This window comes from Equus przewalskii, chromosome 9 (assembly GCF_037783145.1).
Source record: "Equus przewalskii isolate Varuska chromosome 9, EquPr2, whole genome shotgun sequence".
In the NCBI taxonomy this organism is placed as follows: Eukaryota; Metazoa; Chordata; class Mammalia; order Perissodactyla; family Equidae; genus Equus; species Equus przewalskii.
In genome coordinates this window covers 80745736-80766047 of record NC_091839.1, presented here as the reverse complement: position 1 = coordinate 80766047, position 20312 = coordinate 80745736, and the positions used below count along the sequence as shown (strand labels likewise).

General features: G+C 36.4%; 1 protein-coding gene across 48 annotated transcripts in view; it reads left to right on the top strand.

The window, feature by feature from the left end:
- AHI1 (Abelson helper integration site 1) overlaps positions 1–20312 on the top strand; it is a 180137-nt gene that overhangs the window by 43319 nt on the left and 116506 nt on the right. For all 48 annotated transcript variants that reach the window (XR_011522165.1, XR_011522167.1, XR_011522166.1 and 45 more), the window contains 5 exons: positions 2991–3220; positions 4832–4938; positions 7357–7475; positions 10159–10289; positions 11488–11628. Coding sequence is in view for 39 of the 48 variants with exons in the window: in XM_070557277.1 (XP_070413378.1) it covers positions 2991–3220; positions 4832–4938; positions 7357–7475; positions 10159–10289; positions 11488–11628 (728 nt within the window). In the remaining 9 variants the exon portion in view is untranslated. The remainder of the gene's footprint in view (positions 1–2990; positions 3221–4831; positions 4939–7356; positions 7476–10158; positions 10290–11487; positions 11629–20312) is intronic.

Below are 20312 nucleotides of genomic sequence, written 5' to 3'. Positions count from 1 at the left end.
AGCAGTTCTCCTTCTCTCTCTCATCCCTTTTCCTCCGTCTGTTCTCTGCAGATGTTTACCCCCAGGATCCTTTGTTTGGTCGTCTTCCCTGGTTTGGTGTGCTTATCCTGGTCTCTCATCTTCCCTGGCTTAGAATTGCACTTTTTCCTAAGTTTGATCTTCTACTACACCCTTTTATCTGAACTGCCCAGTGACTCCTCAAGTCCAAAACCAAACTTACTGAAATCACCAATTTTTTTCCCATTTTTAGACCTCTTATATGTCTTGTAATGGCATCCTTACCTACTCTTGTCTCCCTAGCTGGGAACTCAGAGTAGTACTCATCTCTTCTTTCCTCCCCACCATTCCTTTCCGTATCTGAGTAATACTGAAGTCTGTCAGTTCTCCCTCCTGAAAGATGCAGCCTTTCTGTCCTCACTGCTGGGGCCTTATTTCGAGTCCTTGTTATGTCTTGCTTAAACTGCTGCTGCTAAACTTCCCAACTTTCAGTCTCTAACTCCTACATCTTTTCTATATTAAAATTATCTTTCCAAAACCATCTTTCATAAAGCCTTCATTTAAAAGATCTTTGATTACTACTGCCCTTTGGAAGATGTCCCAGCTCCTTAGCATGGCATGACAGCCATATCCCTCGCTGACCTTACCTCCTTCTCTTGTGCACTTACTGCATATCCTCTGCCTCACCCACAGTCTTTTGAAATACCACTAACATCTTGTCTTCTTTGACGTCTCCGTGCTCTTCCCTTCCTTACATCTTGCTGTGCTTCAGTGCCCTTCTCCCACCCTTCCTGCCCAACTCCTTCACTCAGCAAAGGTTGCGGTACCTTTTGTGAGCCACAGCGGGCTCATAGTCATCATTTAAAATGTAGCTTACATTTCACCATTTCTTGAAGCCATCTTGGGAACATATAATATATTGTAGTAAAGTATACTTTTTTCTTTATGTAGCTTTGAAATTGATACTAATTTAGTACTCTTTACATCATAAAAATATTGTGAAGGATTAACTGAGTGAGGAGAGAAACATTGTGGCTAGAACTGAAAAGACAGGTTTTTGAAAGATGTAAGGAACACTTACAATGAATAAGCTAAGTGAAAAGGAATGGAATTGGAGTTGCTAATGCTCAACAGTGTTAGAAGTGTGGGTTTCTGCCCATGTCTTCTCTTCTGTCTTTCCTGGGAGTGCTGTCACATGTCACCGTTAGTATCTCTTGAGTAGCTGTTTCCCACTGGTTAGCTCTGCCGTATGGGTTTAACCTAAATTCCTTCTTTAGTTTCCTCAGCATGGTCTGTATTTTTCTCAAATCAGCAGCTCCCCTTGTAATCAGAAAGACTGTTCCATGTGTCCCAAATAGGTCCCAAATAGGCTGTTGAGTCCCGCTTCACCCCGCCTTCACACATACTGTTTTAACTTTCGTATGTTTTTTCTTTCCCAATTCTAACGATTTTTTTGTGTGTTCATCTAGTCTTTACAGATTTATGTGTCCTTGTTCTTCTCTATGATCAGCCTGATTTTATCCCAAACCCATGAGTACATTTCTTTTGATCTTGGATGCTACCATTGCTTGGGCGACTAAAGCCATCACTGATACCAGTACTAGTTCAGTTTTTACGTAAAAAGCTTCATTTTTATAGTAAAATATTGTGTCTATTTTAATTATATTGAGCTGTTTTTAAGATACAGGTGCTTCATTTCTACCTGTTATATAGTATTTCAAATAATGCTAAGATCTATTAGCAAGCAACTGAAGTTTTTATCTTTTAACAGTCTTCTTTATATTCCCTCCAAATTAGTGATTTTGTTGTATCAATAGGTACTGTATTTCACGTAACATATGTTCATTGGAAGTTTTACTGTGGTAAAAATGTTTACGCAGGGACACGTGCTGTGATTTTACTTGAAAACATGGTCTTTCACTTCCTTCATTATTAGTTTGGATTCTTGGTAATTGAAGATCATATCCTGTATTTTAAGCAGCTGCTGAGAAAGCTCATAGAATGTTATTCTTGAATAGCAACTGTATTTTTTCTTTTATGTATAATTTTGAATTTGTGTTAATTCTTAGACAGTAATTAAAAGGATGAACTATAAATTCCCATATTAAAAAGTTAATATATTCTTCTAGTTCAAATAAGTTAAACTTAAAAAAATCCACTATTCTACACTCATATAGCACCTGTCTCTTGCTACATTTTGCCTATTTTTACACATGGACTAGAAGCGCAGAGTATCTAACATAATAGTTTAACCCTTAGGGTTTACTCTTTTGCCAAGACTGTAGCAATGACAATAATATTAATTTTTTAAAAATCATCCATTATTTGGTGGAAGAGATAATGAGAATGTTAAACATAAAGTGAATACTTAATTTAGGGTAGCCTGTTTTCTATCAAAATAGAATTATTTTAATCCAGTTTTACCCAAGTATTCATATAGTAATTTCAGTATGGCTTTTAAGTCTTTGGGATCTTCGTCTTCATGATCTAGGCTTTTAAATTACAAATATAAAGTTAACAGAATGTCCTGTTCTCTAAACATCCACTGGAAAGCACTTTGCAAAAGCAATGTGCACAGCCTAAATGAGAAATCAGTAAAGTTTCTGTCTATATTTTATTTTTTATGTATATTGTGCTAAATGTAATATTTTACCAACTACTTGATGTGTTTTTAATCAATGTCAAAAATAAGTAGGTTTTAAAAAAGACAGACATATACAAATACAGTTTTTTATTTTACAGTATAGATTACAACTATAGACAAATTGACCATTATGCTTGATAATAACTGTAAGAAATAGTTTTCTCAAAATGTAAAGAACCCCAGCCATCAAATATGTGATCACATTATTTTTTATTGTTATAAAATTTAGTTTGTCATTGACTGTTGTCACTTGCTTGCTTAAGTCCTTTGGCTATACTGGTTCTTAAAGAAACTTTTAAAGAAATTTTTGCATTTCAGAAGCAATATGCAATTTTTTATCCTGTTCCAGGATATGGAAAAATGAAGTAAACAATACAAATACTTTCAGAGTTTTACCTCATCCTTCTTTTGTTTACACGGCTAAATTCCATCCAGCTGTGAAAGAGCTGGTGGTCACGGGATGCTATGACTCTGTGATCCGGGTATGGAAAGTTGACATGCGAGAGGAGCCGGCCATACTGATCCGACAGTTTGACACTCACAGGAGCTTCATCAACTCTCTCTGTTTTGACTTTGAAGGTAAGTCAGAGAATACATTCCAAATGAAGCCTAGTTGCATGAAGAATTTTTTTTAAACTTTTTATTTCACTAGGATGATAATTATTTAAGCTTGAGAGGGATTTTATGTATTGATGATTGCTTGTGCATATTTAGATTTATGTATATTTTGCTGACCTGAGCATAGATCTGGCACTAAGGGAGTTCTGTTCGTAGCTTTAAAGTCATTAAATTTCTGAACATTTGAATTCAACTAATCTTTGCTGTAACGACCAGTCATGTTCCAAATTTCATAAATATATTTCATTGGATTGGTGATTTTCCCCTTGGTAGGTTTTGGGTTTTTTTAAGGGGCTTTTAAATTAAAGGCTAATAATGAGAAAGATAGGGGGAAAATCCCAAAAGAATATTGAAAATATTTATTTTAAGCGTGGCAACAGGATTTTTTTCTAAAAAGCACAGAAATATATAGAAGGGAGATTTGCAGTTATTTAAAATTTTATCTTAGTGTATGAATAATGTAGATAGTGTTTTAAAGATGGAAAATATAGGTTATTTTATCGACTGAAATAATAAAAACTTCAATAAATCTGTTAAATAGTCACCTTTTACATTATTTGAGACACTAGATACGTAGACTATAGCTATAATTAATTAGTATGGGATCCAGATCAAAGTGATAATACTGCTAATGTACTCAGTTCAACTCTAAGGATGTTAATAAATTGGAACGCATTCAGGGAAGGTCATCCAAAGGTAGAAAGGTACCTGAAAACTGTCTCATAATAGAGGCAGCTCAGATTATAAAAGAGAAGAGGAGAATTTTTTCAAATATTTGGCTAAGTGATCCATATTTGAAAACAGAAATCAGCCTGTGTCACCCAAGTAGGTAGAGATGGGGCCAAAGTTGCAGAAGACGGACTTTCTTTGCTCAGAATTAGAAAGAGCATCCTAACACACAGAGCAGCTCATCAGTTGAATAGGCTACGTTGTAAAATACTCAGTTCACAACTGCTGAATGACGACCTGTTTCTAGTGGGGTGTAAGGTATTTCTCAGTGGATGTGAGGCTGAACTTGATGGTCTCTGAGCTCCCATTCAGCTGTAAGATGGTTTGACTCTTAGAATTCATGTTAAACTAGAACACCTGTTATTTATTATTTTCTTCATTCTCTGATCATTTGTTGGGTTCTTACTGGGTCTCAGGCATTACACTAACAGTATGTTATTAGAATATAAGTATTTTTCCGGGAATGTAAAACAGATTATATAGCTTAATGAAAGTAAGCAATACAGATACATACTGGATAATTCATATAATTTGTTTGGCTTTGGAATTTGAGCCATATACACGTGCACCGAGAGGCTCATTTCTTTTTGTATTCAAATTCAGGAAAGTGACAAAGGGAAATAAGTCATCAAAAGTAATTCAAAAGAGTGAAGAATTTATTTAAAGGTGATTGGGATTTGATTGTGAGTTGTGTTTGGTTTTTGGCCTTTTTTAAACTGAAATACCTTTTAATAGCCCTCCAATTCATTGATGTTTTACTGGGATGTGTTTTCCCAGTTTCGTATTCCTTGTTTCTCCCTCTGGGTAAGAGTTATAAGTGAGCACTTTTCTCATTTTGAATAGGCCATCACATGTACTCAGGAGACTGCGCGGGCGTCGTTGTCGTGTGGAACACCTACGTCAAGGTTGGCGATGTACAGCATTCGGTGCGCCACTGGAGTGTGACTCAGGTGTGAGACTGCAGCTCCTGCTCTGGGAGTTAATTAAATGGGAAAAATCGAACCACGTGACTTTAACATGTCAGGACATCCTGTTCTCTCATTTCAAAAAAAGTTTTTTCCCAGTCCTTGAAAAGTCAATTATCATTGATTAATTATCCTGTCTTCCTGATGGCTAATTGATGGTATAGTGACTTAGTAAAAATTTTCTTCATTTTGGCCAGCCTTTACTTTCATTTTTTTGAGCCCTAAGTTGCACTATAACATTCACTGATCCATTACTGAAGTTTATGCTAAAATGAGGTATATGTTATATTATATTTACTGTCCTTAAGTAATCACTTATATTTCCTGCTATTTGTATTCTTTTTTTCTTGGTCCAGTAACATCACTCTGAAAACTGTGCTCAGTGTTTTAGTAACAGTGCTTTCAAAATTATATAATCAAAATTGTGTAATTATGAGGGGGGGCTGTGATTTAATGACAATAATTGTTTCATTTGAAATTTGATAAATAGGCAGAAGCAAATAAATAGTCTCTTTCATTTTTAGACTAGAGTGTTTTTAAGGTGGCTTGTATATTAAGCAGTTTTTTGGTGTATATTTAGTATTTTTTAGTTAAAAATATAAAATCATTAAACCTGTTTTATATAAATTGATATAGTTTCTGTCTTACATGCTATACCTTTGTTCTTCAATTTTTTGTTCTTCATAATAGATTATAACAATTATCCTCATTTGAAAAAAAGACACTCTAAATGAAAAAGAATTTCCGTGAACTTTAGTTAAATCTATTGAAGTACATCAACTCTGTTTAAAAAACAGTCTATTTTTAGTTATTCTCATCTAGTCTGTCAGATTAATGAATGTTGGGTTGAGATTCGTGTTGTAGCCTCATTTCACACACTTTGAGAAGAACTTTCTAATTACTTCTGTACCTGAGGGCTTGGCGAAGCTCCAAGACACCAGTTCCAATCATTTACGTCTGCAATACAGAGTCTGTTATTTATGTGAAAAACTCAGGTGTTTCTTTACCTCAGTATAGTAACCAAAAGGCAAGTTTACCTTGAAAATCTGCAGCCTGGTGGTTACTTGAGACAGTCAAAAACAAAACGTTGGGAAATGAGCTGCAGTGTCTTGTTAGTGGCTAATACCCAGGACAGGCTGGAGCTTGCCTTGGTCCTCTCCAGCCCGCAGCGTGGGGAGCGCTGAGCACACTCATCTGCGCCCAGGTGAAGCACCCTGTGCTGTGGCACACCCCTGGGTACAGGACGTGGGCTTCAACACTAGGACTTGATATGATCAAGAAAAATATGGAGGACATCATTAACAGACGCTGCAGAGGCTAAATCTGCCTGCCCCTCTCAGAGTCACACCAACACTGAATTATTAGGCAGTTTTGTTTCTGATTTTGCACATTGCATCTGTGTAAATGTTGCTCCAGTTGCTCAAACTCCCAACAGTGCGTCCCCACCCCCAAATTGTTGTAGTTCAGTTCAGTGAAATCCTCACCTGTGGTGGCAGCATTTGACTTTTTTCTGTAACTTTTAAAAAGTAGCTGACGTAGGTCTTAGTGTCAGACAGTGGTAGCAGGGGCTCAGCTGCTGACTTGAGGATTCTAGTAGTTTGTACTGCCCCCTGCTGGCGCCAGCCCACCTCTGCAGAGGAGATCCTCTAGGAGAGCGAGGAACACAGTCAGACGTCCTGGAGGGAGAAGGCGAGCACAGGGTTCCGCCCGTGGGTTAAGGCAGACTCTCCTCTGACTCTGGGCTTTAGTCTAAGCAGTTTTGCATTTGCTGTTTTTTTCTTTCTCCTGGTAATCCAAACAAGAAGGACCTTTGGTAGTTCTTATGCAAGGCTTGTTCAGGCAGATTCTCCTTCACGTTTATGTCTTTCTTGACATCATTAGTCAGGCGGCATCTTTAGCTGCCTTAAATAACCATCAAAAAAAAAAAACTTCACCTCAAATCACAACCTACATTAAGTGGATGTCAGAATGAGATGCTGACAACATACCTTTTTCAAGATAGTGGAAGTAAGTATGTGAAGAAATAACCTGAGACTGAAATAGAAGTTGGAAGTTAATTCTACACTTTTGAATTTATAAAAATTGGAGGCTTTCTTATATGGTGATAAACAGAAAATGCAACGTTAGAAGATGTGTTTGTAGGAAGTGCTTCTTGTTTGGAAATACACTGCAAAAATACTTACGAGTTAAATGTGGCATTACATAACAACCATAAAGTACATTGTATCAGCTTTATTTTCAACCTTAAACGGAAGTTACTGGGAAAACTTTTGCTAACAATTTTAAAGCATCATGCATAGTGCAATTGAAAAATGGCATTTTAAAATTAAATTTGTGCTCTAAAAAACGTTTAACATTAGACAAACTTTGGTAATATCTTATAATTTTTTTAAATTATTTTAGGAAATTAAAGAGAGTGAGTTTAAGGGGATTCCAATAAGTTATTTGGAGGTTCATCCCAATGGAAAACGTTTGTTAATCCATACCAAAGACAGTACTTTGAGAATTATGGATCTCCGGATGTAAGTATATTTCACTATTGACACCTTAAGTACTCACAGAATAAGTAATGAATTAATTCACATTTATAAAATGCCGCCATTCTCAGCTAGACAGTTTTGTCCCTCACGGAACGTTTGGCAGTGTCTGGAGACATGTTTGAATGTTGATTCTAGTGGAAGCCAGAGATACAGATACCGCTAAGCATCCTCCAGTTCATAAGACAGCCCCCACAACTGAGAGTTATCTTGCCCACAATGTGAATAGTTCTGAGACTGAAATGAGAGGGCTTTTGATTAATGCATCCTTGTTTTTCTTTTCTGTTTTATTTATTAATAAGGCAAATGAAGGGACGTCTCCTTAATATAAAAGACAGAAGCAGAATTCTGGGACAACCAGCCTGGACTGCTGGTGTCCTTTTGTTTTGGTGTTAAGAGTTCCTGTAAAACAAGTGAGAGAGAGCTATTTTATTAAATTTCATTGTTGTGTTCAGAAAGGCAGATGTGGTGATCTGCGTTAGTCTATTCTGCAGTCGCCTTTTTAGGGCTAACCGTTTAAGCCCTTCAGTATTTCTGTAGAACTGTTCAGGACACTGGCATGGGTGCTGTGGGGGAGTGATAAGCAGAATTCGTTCATCAGTTTATAATCTAGCTGTACCACCTACAAAAGAACACACAAAGCATTTAATTAGGCTGAATTGTGAGACCTTCTAGGACTGGAGTCTGTCTGTCCTCTTTTCCTGTGTGTAGTCCATGTCATGCCTGGCAGATTGCGAGTACTCAATATATACTTTTTAATGAATATGAATATGTAATAACAGGATTATGTTTCTCATGGCATCAGTAAAGCTGACAGCTATAATAGAGTCTTCTGTCCAGGGCTCCGTGGAGAGGCTGGCCTTTAGGCTCAGCCTTGAGGGATGGATAGAATTTAGACGATACAGAAGTGTTTTCAGTAGAGTGGAAAACATGAAAAGCCGGGAGTGCAGTTCGAGGTGGGATAATATAAGTCGTGTTTAGGACAGAGTGAGTAAGTCTGTGTGAGTGTGGGTGTCTTGTTAAGGCGTGCTGAGGGAGACTTTTTAGGAATAGAGATTAGAGCAGATTTTAGAAGGCCAGGCCTAAGGGGTTTAGTTATTCTCTTCTTAAGCAGTGTAGCATTCGGCTTAAGATCATGCTTGGGCTCTAGAGGCAAGCTGTTTAGAGCCTAATTCTACCTTTTCCACCCCTTCCCAGCCGAGTGACCTCTCTGACCTCTGGATCTCTTTCCTCACCACTCAAATGGGAGAGACAATAAACCATAACTCTTAAGGGTTTTGTGGGGAATAAACTAGTTTAAACATGTAAAGTACTTAAAACATTACAGCACATAGCAAAGACCCCAGAAGTGTTTGACCCAAGTAACCTCAGGTCTGGGAATTTATATTAAGAAAATAATTATAACAGTGTAGAAATATGTATACACACAAGATTGTTCATAGAAAGCATGTTGAGCGTAAGGGACAGCTGGAGACAGCCTAAGTGTCGTCCAACAACAGGAAAATTCTGAAGATGCATTTAGACAATGATAGAATATATTAAATGATAATGTGTAATCTTATTCTCTGACATGGAAGGCCATTATTCGGGATTTATTGTTGACTGAAGAAAGCAGTAACAGAGCAGTGTGTGTAATATCCTCTCTGTAAACCAGGGATGATGATAGTACCTGCCTGGCACGTAGTGAGAACTAAAATAGCGTTAGCTGTTATTCGTAAGTGAAAAAGCCTGGAAGGCTGTATACCTTATTCATTTATTTACTTATCATTATTTATTTATTCATTTTGTGAGGAAGGTTGGCCATCAGCTAACATCCATGCCAATCTTCCTCTATTTTATTGGAGATGCTGCCATGGTGTGGCTGACAAGTGGTACTAGGTCCGCACCGGGATGCAAACCTGCAAACCCACCGAAGCGGAGCATGTGAACTTAACTGCTGTGCCACCAGGCCGGCCTGTTGTAAACCGTATTTAAGAGATGCTTTAACAATATGTTTTGTCTAATGTTTCTGCAAGGATCAAGTGTTCATTGTGTGATTTTAAAAATTCACCACATGGGAAAAAACATAAGAATATAAAAATTCTGTTCATTTTTTACTATTTTAGTAACCAACTCAAATGCCACTTCCATAAAGTAGTCCCTCTCTGCATGGGCCAGCCCACTGGTGTAGTGGCGAAGTTCACACCCTCCGCTTCGGCTGCCTGGGGTTCGCAGGTTTGGATCCTGGGCGCAGACCTAGCACCACTCCTCAAGCCATGCCGTGGCCGCATGCCACATGAAAACAGAGGAAGCTTGGCACAGATGTTAGCTCAGGGCCAATCTTCCTCACACATGCACACACAAAAATAGTCTGTCTCTCCACAGCTAGAAATACTCTCTCATATCCAAATCTGCACAGTCCTCTTTCTGTTCTTCTTTTGTGGCACACTCTACCTCCACTTTCTGTTTTACATTGATGCATTTCTTCTCTTGCCTGCCAAATTATAAACTTCCTGAGTTCTGGGACTATCTCTTTATTCTGCATCCATCATGGAATGTATCCCACATAACAGGTTCTCAAAAATTGTTCGTTAAATGCAAATGAAGTATTTAAAAGAGAAGTTTTTCTACCACCAGTCTTTTAAGTGGGCGAGACAGGTTACATTGGTAAAATCTCTTTTGTTTATAGATTAGCGGCAAGGAAATTTGTAGGTGCAGCAAATTACCGAGAGAAGATCCATAGTACTTTGACACCATGCGGGACGTTTCTCTTTGCCGGAAGTGAGGATGCTATAGTCTATGTTTGGAACCCAGAAACAGGTAAATATTTCATTGATCTTCCAAAGAAAAAAAATTTTTTTTTTTTTGAAAAAGTGTGAAAACTACCATTTTATGGAATAATTTTCAAGGAAATTCTGGTTTCAGGTTCTCAGTTATCTTTTTCAAAATTGGAAAGGCAGTAATGGAACTCAGCTTCAGTCTAAATTTGTATTAAATTCTGTTTGTTCTTCTTAAATATACAAATATGTATGTAAATCACGAAGTATTTAATGAGGACTGGAATGCAGAATACAAAATGTTATAAGCTGAATTTGAACTATCACTAGGTATACAAATGGTTAGACATCTGCAATATATGTTTATTGAAAACACGTATGTTCCTGTCAGTTTTTCATGTCTGAAACTCAATAGCAATCTACCTGAATTACTGTAATTCAGGTTTTTTTCAATAAAATAAATGATTACACTGGGAAGTTCATTGGTGCCACATCTTTGTTTTTCAAAAGAAAAGCTGAAACTGCATAAACTTCTTTTAGCAATAAATTGAGAGAATCTTATAAAATTTACCTGAAACTTTCTTTAAAGAACAGTGTTGGATTTTACCTTGTTTATTCTCCTGATCTTCCCGGTAGGCGTTTCTGACCAGTCGGGTCACTTAGGGTTTTCGTGGGTACTGTGTTTTGATACTTTAGCGTCAGTTCCGAAATGTTAAATCTCTTTTCCCCTTCAATAAATGATCTAGGCGCCTTGCTCTTTGAGTTCTGATTTTCATAGGTTCCTTAAACCTCTTTTAGCCATTAATGATCATACCTCTAAAGCAGATGGTACATCAAACAATAGAAACATCAATTCCCCACCAACTCTCTCCCAACCAGAGGGTCTTCAGTTTTAGAGCCCTGCGGCTCCCCCGATTCTCCCTGGAGTTCCTGCTCAGCTCTGTCAAATGTCAGAGTCAAGTGCCTCTCTGCTGCTAAGCTCTTTGTCTCTATTTTGTGTCTTTAAAACCTCACTGAAGAGGTTGGATTAAGAAGTGGAAATAGGAGACTCAACAGAATGAGAAATAAAGGTAATTATTTAATACAGTGGTACTCAAAATATTTATAAGTATTTAAGGTTTTCATATAAATAATGTGAACATCATTACTCACTAGAAATTTTTTTTAATAAGTTGCAGAATAATCTTCTAATGAGAAATGTCTGAGGCAGTACAAATTATTGGGTGTCTTTTCTTATTTAGGAGAACAAGTAGCGATGTATTCTGACCTGCCATTCAAGTCGCCCATTCGAGACATTTCTTATCATCCACTTGAAAACATGGTTGCATTTTGTGCATTTGGGCAGAATGAGCCACTACTTCTGTATATTTATGATTTTCATGGTAAGTCTACTGCTTGATAAGGGAAGAATATTTAGAGTATTTTACTTTTAGGCTGAACCAGGAATCATGAGCCCTGTAGAAACTATCATCTTTTGTGTTAACAGAGCTCTCTTGAATATACTGTAGGAGCCATATTAAATAGATTATATTATGGTACAACATTGTATTTTTCTATCAGCATTACTGTTATGGAGTTTAAATATCAGCAAAAGTACACATAATGGTTGTGTCCTTATGTTGGGATCCCAGAGGTAGTCATCACTTTCTTTGCAAATCAATTTAAATAAATAAAATTCACCTAGAAATTTATTTGGGAATATGTTAACTAAATTTAAAAGGTAAATAACATTTAGGAAATATGGATCTTTAATGTTTTCAGTTGAATATGAAGTTAATTTCTTAATCTGTGTTTTTGTTTTGTACTAAAGCATATAGTTTTGATAAGTTGTAGTTTTGAGAGTTTCTTAACGTGAAAAGAAGACAAAAAAATCAAATGTCTTTTTCTACTCTAAAATTACACTATTCTGTCATTCTGAGAAATAATAAGGAAGTAAAGACTTTGGACATGTCTTTCAGGAATAGTATGGCATTTTTAGAATTATTTGGATTTATGCTCTTTTTTGTGTATTTCTTTAATTTCTGTTCTGAAATTAGGATTTCCTTGTTCTGCCCTGTAGTGATAGTACTGTCACTCTCAAAATTGCAATTCCATTTTCTTCATCTATCAATTCTTATACAAAAGTTAACAGTCTTTATTAGTCTCTTTGGTTTGTTTAGGATGTCCATGTGTCATTCACTGTTTTTGCTAAGCTAGGATGGCTTACATACAGTGTCATAAATGCGTAAATATACAAATATGTATGTAAGTAATATTAATGTGGACCTGTTTGGACAGAGTGTTTTAAATTAATGAAAAGTGGTGTTAAGTTTGTTACGTTAATACAGATTGAATTGATTAATGGTTGTGATAAGTGCTAAGTTATTAGATAATTGAGTTGAGTTCTAAACCTGAAGTTCTTCATCACACCACGGATTTTATTATGCTTTTTCAGGTGAATTATGTTAGAAAATAATGTGTAAAATTGAGACGTCTTATTTTAAAGACTTTTACAGAGAAGAAATAATGAATTTCTCTAACACACATTTAAATTTACAGAACACTGTTACTAATGGTGAAATTGATAAACATCACAATACCATTTATTATAAGAAATGTTAGCAAAAATAAACACTGCCTGATTATAGGGTAGGACAAATGGATTTCTCAAGTCATCCTCTGTCTAGATCTGGTATCTAGTTCAAACATGATGTATCCTCAAACAGGTCTGTTCTTTGTACCCACTCTAAGTCTTCACATAAAGGAGGAGAGTTATACGTAAGTGCTTTATAATTGGAACTGTTACGCAGGAAATAGGCAGCACAGTTATTTCCTCAGACTCTTAAGAGGTTTCACAACAGTCTTCATTCAATTTCTAATTTGCTTTTTTAGGCTTTTGAAATTTTTGCTACAAATGCAAGTTAAAGCTCCACTCTTATCTTTTTTCCTTCAGTTATTTTTTGTCATTGATAGAGGAATTTCATCATTACATTAGCCCAGTTAGGTTTGCCCATTTGGTTTTTAGACAATAGGCATTTAGACTAAAATGTCCATTCTAGAAACATCAAGTAGAAAGAAAGTGTTTTAGGAGTTCAAAAACATGGGTTTTAGGCTCAAGCCTCTTGCCTTCCTGAAGCTCCATTTCCTTGTCTAGTTGATGGTACTAATAATACCTGTGCTACTAAAGAGTATTTGTGAGGGTACTAATCATACCTGTGCCACTGAAGAGTATTTGTGAGGGTACTAATCATACCTGTGCCGCTGAAGAGTATTTGTGAGGCTCCTGAGACAGGGACTGTGAAAGTACTTTGTAAATTGATAAGCACTGTGTTAAAACAAACAAGAAAGGTAAAATGGGTTTAATCATGCTTATCCAACCAGTATATACTTGACTTTGTGGGAACTTATGTTTTAATATGCTGATAAGCATCTCTGTATGGAATGGGACTGAAAAAACTTTTTTTCCTTCTCTTACTCTTTTCTGTGGGCAGCCTTTTCCTTTTTTTTTTTTTTACTAGAGGGTGTACCTTTCTAGGTCAGTTGTATTAGAAAATAAATGCATAAAGTTAAAAACATTATGTTATTTCCATGCTATCTTAACATAGAAGAGAAAGGATTTCTCAGTGTTTTAGAAATTAAAATGTTCAAATAATACACATATGAAATTAAAATTATTTTGTGCAATGTAGTCAGAATGCAATTTTTGATATACTAACACACCTTTACAAACAAATTAAAACTTAAAATGTTTCAACACATTTTCCCAACTCTTTGCTGCCTATTTTTAAAAAGAGGAAGCTTAGGAAGAAGTTACATAATGTCAGGCAATCCAAGATTTAGCACAGTTCTTATGAATGGTCTGTATCCTTAAGAAAATGAAAAGTAGTTTCAGACTCTAAAATATTTTGCTCATTAAATACAGGCCCGAATCATGAAGTCAAATAGTCTTTAAATTTTTCGTTGAAAATATTTGTTATTGACCTATTGTAGTTTTGCCTTATATTTTATTTATTTCTTAATACAGGAATATTTTGCCCAAACTTTCTTGTCTGAAAGTAAAGTTTACATGTAGCTTTACCTAAATGTCTTAATTTGTATAAAATTTGAAAGTTATAAAACAGTTAGATGATTTTTAAATAGTATTTGTCAGAGCTGCTGATATGTTTAGGTAATTTTCAAGGAAAATGGAGCAAGCTCATTTTTTTCATAAGTTAAATAAGCTGCGAATGAGACCACAATGGTAGCTAAATGCATCATCCATCTTTCAGTTCTAACAAAATCTGTGAAGAGTCAGCAAGCGTCTTTCCCTGTTAAGCATATGTTCGAATTGTGGTCTTTTGGGTCTTTCATTCTACTGACTTTTTGCTTTTTTTGGTAAGAAATACAATTTTTACTTTCAGAAGGCAGTTTTATTTGCCTGGTGTTGAAAGGGTTAATCATCTAGTAATACAAGATTTAGTCACCGAGTCCCACAGATAATGTCCTTTCAGGATTCCCATCATAACAGAGTGCTAGTCAGAGAAACGGCTTCTGCTGAATTAAATTCACAAAGCTAGACTTTAGCAATTAATGTTGCGTTATTAATCAATCTTTGTCTGCCTCAGTGTCTAGGAGCCTCTTCTACGTTTCGTGATAATCATAGCTAATGCAGGGCACTTCCTATGCTCCTGGTACTGTCTTAAGATATAATACATTTATGAGTATATAAATATGTGATATATTTATTCACAGTAATCTTATGAGATAGGTACAATAATTATCCCCATTTTACAGCAGCCAGGACTTGGGCCCATACAGTTTGGAATAGGAGTCTGTGCTCTTATTTGCTACACTACACTACTTTTTTAGCAGATTTTCTGAAATATTAGCTTTTGATGGTCTAATCAGCAAACCTTTTTTTTTTTTTTTTTTTTACCTACAATGACATTTACTTTATGCCTCTCTGTGGAGTATGTGATTTCTCTGAATCATCTGTACCTTGTAGGAAGCAGAGATGGGGGCTTATTTGTCTTTTTATTACCAGTACCTAGCCTGAATACTGGCACATAATGAAAATACATGTAGTATTTTAAGTTGAGTCAAGTCTTAATTTGGGACATTTTCAGCATTATTTGATAAGCCCAGGTAGTGAGCCTGCTAATTTTTCACTAGATGGCAGTAGCTGCTCTGAATGAGTGTTAACTCTGGTGTGCTCTGCGTCCTGGTGGCTTAGACAGGACAGGTCTTCAGCGAGCATCTGTTGTGTGCCACTTGAACAGGGCTGTGGAACCCAGGAATCAGACTCAGATTACCATGCTCTTTTCCAATCTTTTCTACTTCCTCAGTTGATTAAACCTCTGGAAGAATTTTAGTTAAACTGAAAAGCAGTCTCTACCATTGACACTAAACGTGATTTTATTTGTAGAATCCATATTCGTTAATGACCACCTACATTATCATCGTTTGATAGCTTTATTTTTCACGCTGTGATGTGCTTTGCCAAAGTTTAAGGCAATGTATGCCTTTCCGTTCCTAGACAAATTTTGTTATATACCTTGCTTGTTGATCAAAAGCACGTGGTGTTTATCATTCTGTTTGTCTACACAGCACCTGGTATGTTACTGATGTGCAGTAAAGGTCTGCAATATAGGTTACAAATCCTGTAGAAGAGCATTTTTCCCTTAAATCTTTTAAAAATATGGGAATGAAAGGGTGGATGAGTTAGTAAATTTGGGGCTAATATTAATAGTGGTGGTAGTAGCTGACATTTATCAAACATTTACTGTGTATCCCCTCCTCTTACAAGCACTTTACATAAATTATCTCATGCAGTCCTCCCAAAACCCCACGAAATAGATGTCATTATTGTCCTCATTTTGCAGATGATGGAACTGAGGCATAGGGAGATGAAGTCATTTGCCTGAGGTCACACAGTTGGTAAGCAGGACAGCTTACCAGGCTGTCTGGCTCCAGAGCCCATGCTCTTAAAACATTAAGCTGTCTGTCACAGCTACTTATTTAGTCTTTGCATTTCCTATTTCATGAAGTAACTTAAATTAAGAAGGTAGCTGGAGGGGCTGGCCCTGCGGCCCAGTGGTTGAGTTCACGTGCTCTGCTTCCACGGCCTGGAGTTTCGCAGATTTGGGTCCTGGGCACAGACCTAGCACCGCTCATCAGGCTATGCTGGGGCAGTGTTCCACATAGCACAACCAGAAAGACCTACAACCAGAATACACAACTACATGCTGGAGGGCTTTGGGGAGAAAAAGAAAAAGAAAAGAAAAGAAGATTGGCAACAGATGTTAGCTCAGGGCCAATCGTTAAAAAGAAAAATAGAAGGTAGCCAGATATTCCTGTGGTAAAATGTATTTGTTTTCAATTTTAATATTTAGGAGGACCCCTTAAGATTAAAAGGAACTTTGGTTATCTAGTATATTATTAATAGTTCACTCTTTTACAGATGTTGGGGGTAATTATAACGCATTAAGCCATTATATTCTCAATATAGTCCAAAATATGAATTTTCTCTATTATGTAGCGTTAATTTTAATGTAGCTACTTTTGCAATATTTTTGCCATAAGATAGTCCAGTTGAAATAAATTTAATATCCATAGTGTGTATGTAGTTTAATGGTGTTCTTGAAGTACTAATGATTCAAAAGCAAGCTTAGATATTGTATCCTCACACGTGGATAAGATTATGCAGTAACATATATAACTGACTGCAGGCCACAGTTTTAAATATCTATTACTAGCCTAGTAGGAGAAATTAAGAAATAGAAATACCAAATTTTAAGCCATACCAAGGCATCTGTTTTAATATTCTTTGCATAATGGATACTTTGATTTGAAAGCTTGTATCATTCAAGAATTCAGCACATATGGAAAACTTAGTCAACTTAATGATTTTGAGCATAAACAGCAGACCTAAATTCCCATCCAGCCATTTTTTTATGCTTACATTGGTGCTTTTTAAAGTGCACCAAGAAGGAAGAATGGTATGGTGCTTAATAGACAGCAGTGTGGTGGGGGAGGCTGGAGCAGCGGTTAGAGCACTGGAGTTCTGGATGAAATGCCATCACTTTCTGTCTGACCCTGGTCACATAACTTAGCATTTCTGCATCTGTTTTTTCACCTGTAAATTAAAACAATACCTGTTTTATTTTATCTCAGTGGTTTTTCAGAGGATAAGTTTAAACTATAAAGCAAGATGTGGAGCATAGATAGATTGGAGTTCACGAACTGGGCTGCAGTAGAGAAATCCTGGGTATTTTCTGTAGAAATATACACATCACACACTTTCAGTCAAATAGCATGATGTGTGATAACTGATTGATAATGGAATAGGCAATCAACAATAGAACAATAGCATGAACTTCAAGAGATTTGGAGATAGTTTATTATATTTTGATGTTCAACTAACAGATTTACCAAATGATGGTAGATGCTCTCCCATTTGGTTGGTTATGGGACATGAATCTGTTACACTTTCTTGTCCAGCTTTTTGAACAGTTTTATCGGTGATTTTTATAAGTTCTACTTTACATATAAAATATGTCAAGGAAGTGCAAGATTACTAACAGGCCCTGAAATACACCCAGGCTGCTAGAATTGAAATGTTACTCAATAGACCTTCTTGATTCATCCACACACTCTCTTAAGATTAACTGAAGCAGGAACAAGAGGCCCAGTCAAATACAGTCAAAAACATTATAAGCCCCTGAACGTGCTTGTCTTAGTCCATTCAGACTGCTATAACAAAACACCAGAGACTGGATAAACAACAGAAATTTGTTTCTGACAGTTCTGAAGGCTGAGAAGGTCAAGATCAAGGTACCAGCAGACTGGGTGTCCAGTGAGAGCCTGCTTTGTCTTTCATAGACAGCACCTTCCAGCTGTAACCTCATCTGGTGGAAGGGGCACGGGATCTCTCTGGGCTTCTTTTATAAGGACACTAATCCCATCCATAAGAGCTCTGCTCCCGTATTCTAGTTGCCTCCCAAAGGCCCCACCTCTAATACCATCACCTTGGGGGTTAGGATTTCAACATAGGAGTTTTAGGGGGACACATTCAGATGACAGAAGTTCTCTACACATAGCACCTGTCAGAGGAGTAGAAGGAGGATGCTACGTAACTGCTGAGTGCTGGGTTATTAAAGAAGTAGACCTACCTGCTTACAGTAATCATATTATCATTAGAAAGAATAATTTATGAGTAAAGGAGTTAGTATCTAGTAAGATGACTATACACAGTAATAGGACTATAGTAAGTCTTGAACAAAGGAATTGTGTTGAAGCAAAAGGAAATCTTACTGTTAATTTAGTGTAAGAGAAAGAATACGTTGGCTTTTTAGTCATACTTTATTATAAAGTCAATAACATAAGTACACATAGCTTTTAATAATAACAAACCTTGTATTCGCTTCAAATGCAGAGGGCACTGGATTAAAATATCTTATTTCCTCCATTCTTCCTCCTATAAAGATAAAAATCTCCTGAGAAAACCACGTTATTTTTTATAATTGCTTAAGGTCAGAAAATACACAGAAGCACTGAACTTACTATATAAATCAGAAGATTGTCAGTTATGAAAACATTTTAAGAATTTTTTTAATTATGTAAAATTTAGAATCCCAAATTATAGCCAATTGTAGATAAATTTAGAGGTATTTTGATATAACATTCCTTTAAGCTAATGTAGTTGCCGCCTCCGTGTTCTCAGCACCTTGTCCATTCCTCGGCTATACCACCTAGCACAGAGCAGTAATTTCTTGGTGACCTCCAAAAGGGTCAAACCCAAGGAGGGGGTCGGGTGTCTTTGTATTCCCAGATCCCGCTCTAGTGCACTCCTCAAAAAGTGAGGGACGGGTGAGGGTGAGACCGGTACATTGTGAGTTTTAAAGATATCAAGTTAGGTTAGAGCTAAGTTTTAAACATACAATATTAAGTTAGCACAAAGAAGAGAAAATGATGAAGTGGAGAAATACAGTGGAGAAATTACAATATGATACTCTAACCTTGGCCCATGTAAAAATGTTTTAGAAATCTTTGAAATGTTAGAAGCGTAGAGCTTGAAGGAATTTCAGAAATCATCTGTTATAATCTATTTTACAGTGAAATCATCTGTATAGTCTTATACAAATAGATGTGTATATTTGTGGAAGGATGGGGAGGGGAAAGAATGCAAGCCCTTGTAAGCAGCTTGTTTCCAGTATCTGAGAAACTAGGTATTTGTGAATATTTCTGCAGCTTTTTTTTTAAGTGGCTGTCTCCACGGAACAAGAGGTCCTAAAGATAAAGTAGGGTGTTAATTTGACTCCTTGAAATCCAGTCAGATGGCTTTTGTATGGAAAATTCCCTTTAGATGACAGAGACGAGTATTCATAATTGTTTGGAGTTTATTTGTGTTATCTCCATCCATTGAGGCCATTTTAATTCTTTCTGAAAGTCATCTTCATGCCTGGAAAAATAAACAGATAATATTTTAGGCAATACTTTTTTTACTATTTGAAAAAAATTCCTTTTTTAAAAAAGAATAATAATACATGTTTAGCATAGCATAATACTTAGCAGATACGGTTTGGCAAAAAGAGTAGGATAAATACAAGAATTCTACTATCCCGTGTAACGCATGCATCAGTGGATGTGCTTCTGTGCGCATTCCCTCACTCCGAGCCTAGTGTGAAATTGTGGCTGGCTGATATGTATCAGGCAGGTACTAAAACACAGGGAGTCAGAAAATGCCATTAAATATTTAGACCCAGGTTTCCTTTCTGTTTGTAGCAGCAAAAAACAATGAGATGTTAAAGACAATTTAGAAAAGCCAATAAGGCAGAGATCATGCAACGTGATTTTCCTGTGTTGATTCATTCATCCCTGACTGGCCTTCTAGTGGTAAATCTTCCAAATGCCATCCAGAGAGCGCTTTGCTTTACAGCTTCCAGTTCTCTTGTTCTTTAGACGCTCTTGAAGATTTGAGAGTAAGTAAATGTTCTGAGTGTTATGAAAAGCAGTCTAAAATGTAAACTGGAAAATAGTAGTGAAGCCCCTAAAAATCTAAGTGTAGAAACAGCTGCACTTTTGTGTGAGGACGGCGATTGGTGCTGAG